Consider the following 2,619-nt stretch of genomic DNA (forward strand, 5'->3'; position numbering starts at 1 on the left):
AGGCAATTCTCCTGCCTCAGCCTCCTGAGTAGCTGGGATTACAGGCACGCACCACCATGCCCAGCTAATTTTTTTTTATATTTTTAGTAGAGACGGGGTTTCACCATGTTGATCAGGATGGTCTCGATCTCTTGACCTCGTGATCCACCCGCCTTGGCCTCCCAAAGTGCTGGGATTACAGGCTTGAGCCACCGCGCCCGGCTGTCTTTAAGTCTTAAAACGATTTTTTCTCATAGGTCTACTTTAGACAGTATAGACAAATAATTTAATCATCCCATAGTGTATCCACTGTATTTGTGGTTTGTAAGATTTTTTCTTTTAAGATGGAGTCTCACTCTGTCACCAGGCTGGAGTGCGGTGGCATGATCTTGGCTCACTGCAACCTCCACCTCCCAGATTCAAGCAATTCTCCTGCCTCAGCCTCCCGAGTAGCTGGGACTATAGGCGCATACCACCATGCCTGGCTAATTTCTTTTTTATTTTAGTAGAAATGGGGTTTTACCGTGTTGCGCAGGCTGGTCTCGAACACCTGAGCTCAGCCAATCCACCTGTCTTGGCCTCCCAAAGTGCTAGGATTATAGGCGCGAGCCACCATGCCTGGCCACACCTATTCTAACTGAACTATGGCTAAGATGAGCCATGTTGCCAGACCTCAGCGCTACTCAGAATGTTATCTGTGGACTTGACTGCCTATCTGAGGACTGTTCATTCATTACTAGTCCACAGTGAGATTAATAACTTGCACCCAAATATAAACCAACTACATCACTAAGCACACTATTTATTATTTAGTTCCGCTAATAGTTTTACCTTTTGAGGCAAAACTTTCTGCCTGAAGATAGTAGCCCAGTGTTACACATTCTGGCATAAGCGTATTACCTTGTTGTGGACCATTTCTGAATAGCACTGGCCTAGACAACATATATGTCTGTGTTTATATAGGTCAGTGAAGGGAATGGTAGGAATGGTTTCTTTGTTTTTTTTTTGATTTCTGTTATAGTAATATTCTCAGAAGAGTAGTAGTTTATTTCCATGGTAAAATCTTATAAAAGGGAATATTAAGAACATGACCAAATAAAGCAACCATTATTGATATTGTGTGTGTGCACGCACGCGCGCGCATGTACGCACGCGCGTGCACGCACAAGGGCAAAAAGAATAACTTTTTGAGAAAGAAGTAAGATTATGGGGACATTCTCCTTGTGTACATGAATTGGATTGCTAGTCTGCCTAAGCTTATTCTTGCCTTTTGAACCTATAAAAACCACTTCCGGGGAAAAAAATGTATTGCAAGATTTTTTTTTTTTTTTTTTGAGACAGTCTCACTCTGTCACCCAGGTTGGTATGCAGTGGTGCAATCTCGGCTCACTGCAACCTCTGCCTCCTAGGTTCAAGTGATTCTCATGCCTCAGCCTCCCAAGTAGCTGGGACTACAGGTGTGTATTACCACACCTGACTAATTTTCTCCATATTTTTAGTAGAGACGGGGTTTTGCCATGTTGGCCAGACTGGTCTCGAATTCCTGACCTCAGGTGAACTGCCTGCCTCAGCCTCCCAAAGTGCTGAGATTACAGGTGTGAGCCACCACGCCTGGCCAGGCCCCTTTATCTCTTAACTATTAATGAAAACTTAAAAGTGAGAGGATGTTACATAGAGGCCTCACCTTTAGTGATGCTGAGTGTGTTATCACCACTTGCTACAAAATCATAAAGTGCAACGAAAAGATTGGGGTCACTCTCAGTGGCTCCTAGCAAGTTCTCCTTGGAGCTCCACCTGATAGCCTCATTTAGTGCCTGGGGTTCAACATCACAACCGTAGGGACGATGCAAAGCTTCTGAAAGACATAACAAGGAAAGGGAAATCACGGTGAGTTCAACAGTGAAACATTTGTTTGAATTCAGTACATACACAGTATTTCAGCTGCTGGCTCTGGAATAGGAAAGAACTGTACAGTGTAGGGTGTTATGAAGAATAAGCAAATAGGCACTGTGTCTCCTGAGCATGAGGAAGCAATTTACTTGTTGAAAATAAGGTAGTCAGAGAAAAAACCCCCACAAAATCAGGGTTTGGCTGTGATTTATATGCACTCACCAAAATCAGACAAAAACTAATAGGAAATGCAGTTTTCTCAAAATGGAAAAAAGAATCTCAAAGAGAAATCGTTACTAGCTTTATAAAACATATAGGATATTTTGTTATAGTGGTGGTTGTAGTTTTAAGGAAGAAATGATTATAAGTTTCTTCCAAGTCCACCCAAACTACCCTTGTTCCCTTTCTCTCTCCACAGAAAACAAACTATAGAAAAGACAACAAGGATTATTTTTCGGAATTAGGTAATAATGTATAGAACCAGGCCCTCTATTTAAGTATAGAAATAATTATTTTAAAAGTGCTTTTAGAAAACCAGTCCTAAAATGATCTGCAAAAACAAAAGAAACATGTCTTAGCATTCCAAAACACCTTTAAGTTAACATGCACAATAATAGCTTGCAATTGTTCCTTATTTGAATGACTTTTTTTTTTTTTTTTTTGAGGCAGAGTCTTACTCCATTGCCCAGGCTGGAATGTAATGGTGCGATCTCGGCTCACTGCAACCTCAACCTCTCAGGCTCAAGGGAT

The 2,619-nt window shown here is 41.7% G+C and overlaps 1 protein-coding gene across 4 annotated transcripts in view; it reads right to left on the reverse strand.

Annotated features, from left to right (window-relative positions):
- ABL2 (ABL proto-oncogene 2, non-receptor tyrosine kinase) overlaps nt 1-2,619 on the reverse strand; it is a 131,154-nt gene that overhangs the window by 29,860 nt on the left and 98,675 nt on the right. For all 4 annotated transcript variants that reach the window (XM_017524426.2, XM_017524424.2, XM_017524427.2 and 1 more), the window contains exon 2: nt 1,664-1,834. In XM_017524426.2, coding sequence (XP_017379915.1) covers nt 1,664-1,834 — 171 coding nt within the window. The remainder of the gene's footprint in view (nt 1-1,663; nt 1,835-2,619) is intronic.

This window comes from Cebus imitator, unplaced genomic scaffold, assembly GCF_001604975.1.
Source record: "Cebus imitator isolate Cc_AM_T3 unplaced genomic scaffold, Cebus_imitator-1.0 Scaffold33, whole genome shotgun sequence".
Taxonomy (NCBI): Eukaryota; Metazoa; Chordata; class Mammalia; order Primates; family Cebidae; genus Cebus; species Cebus imitator.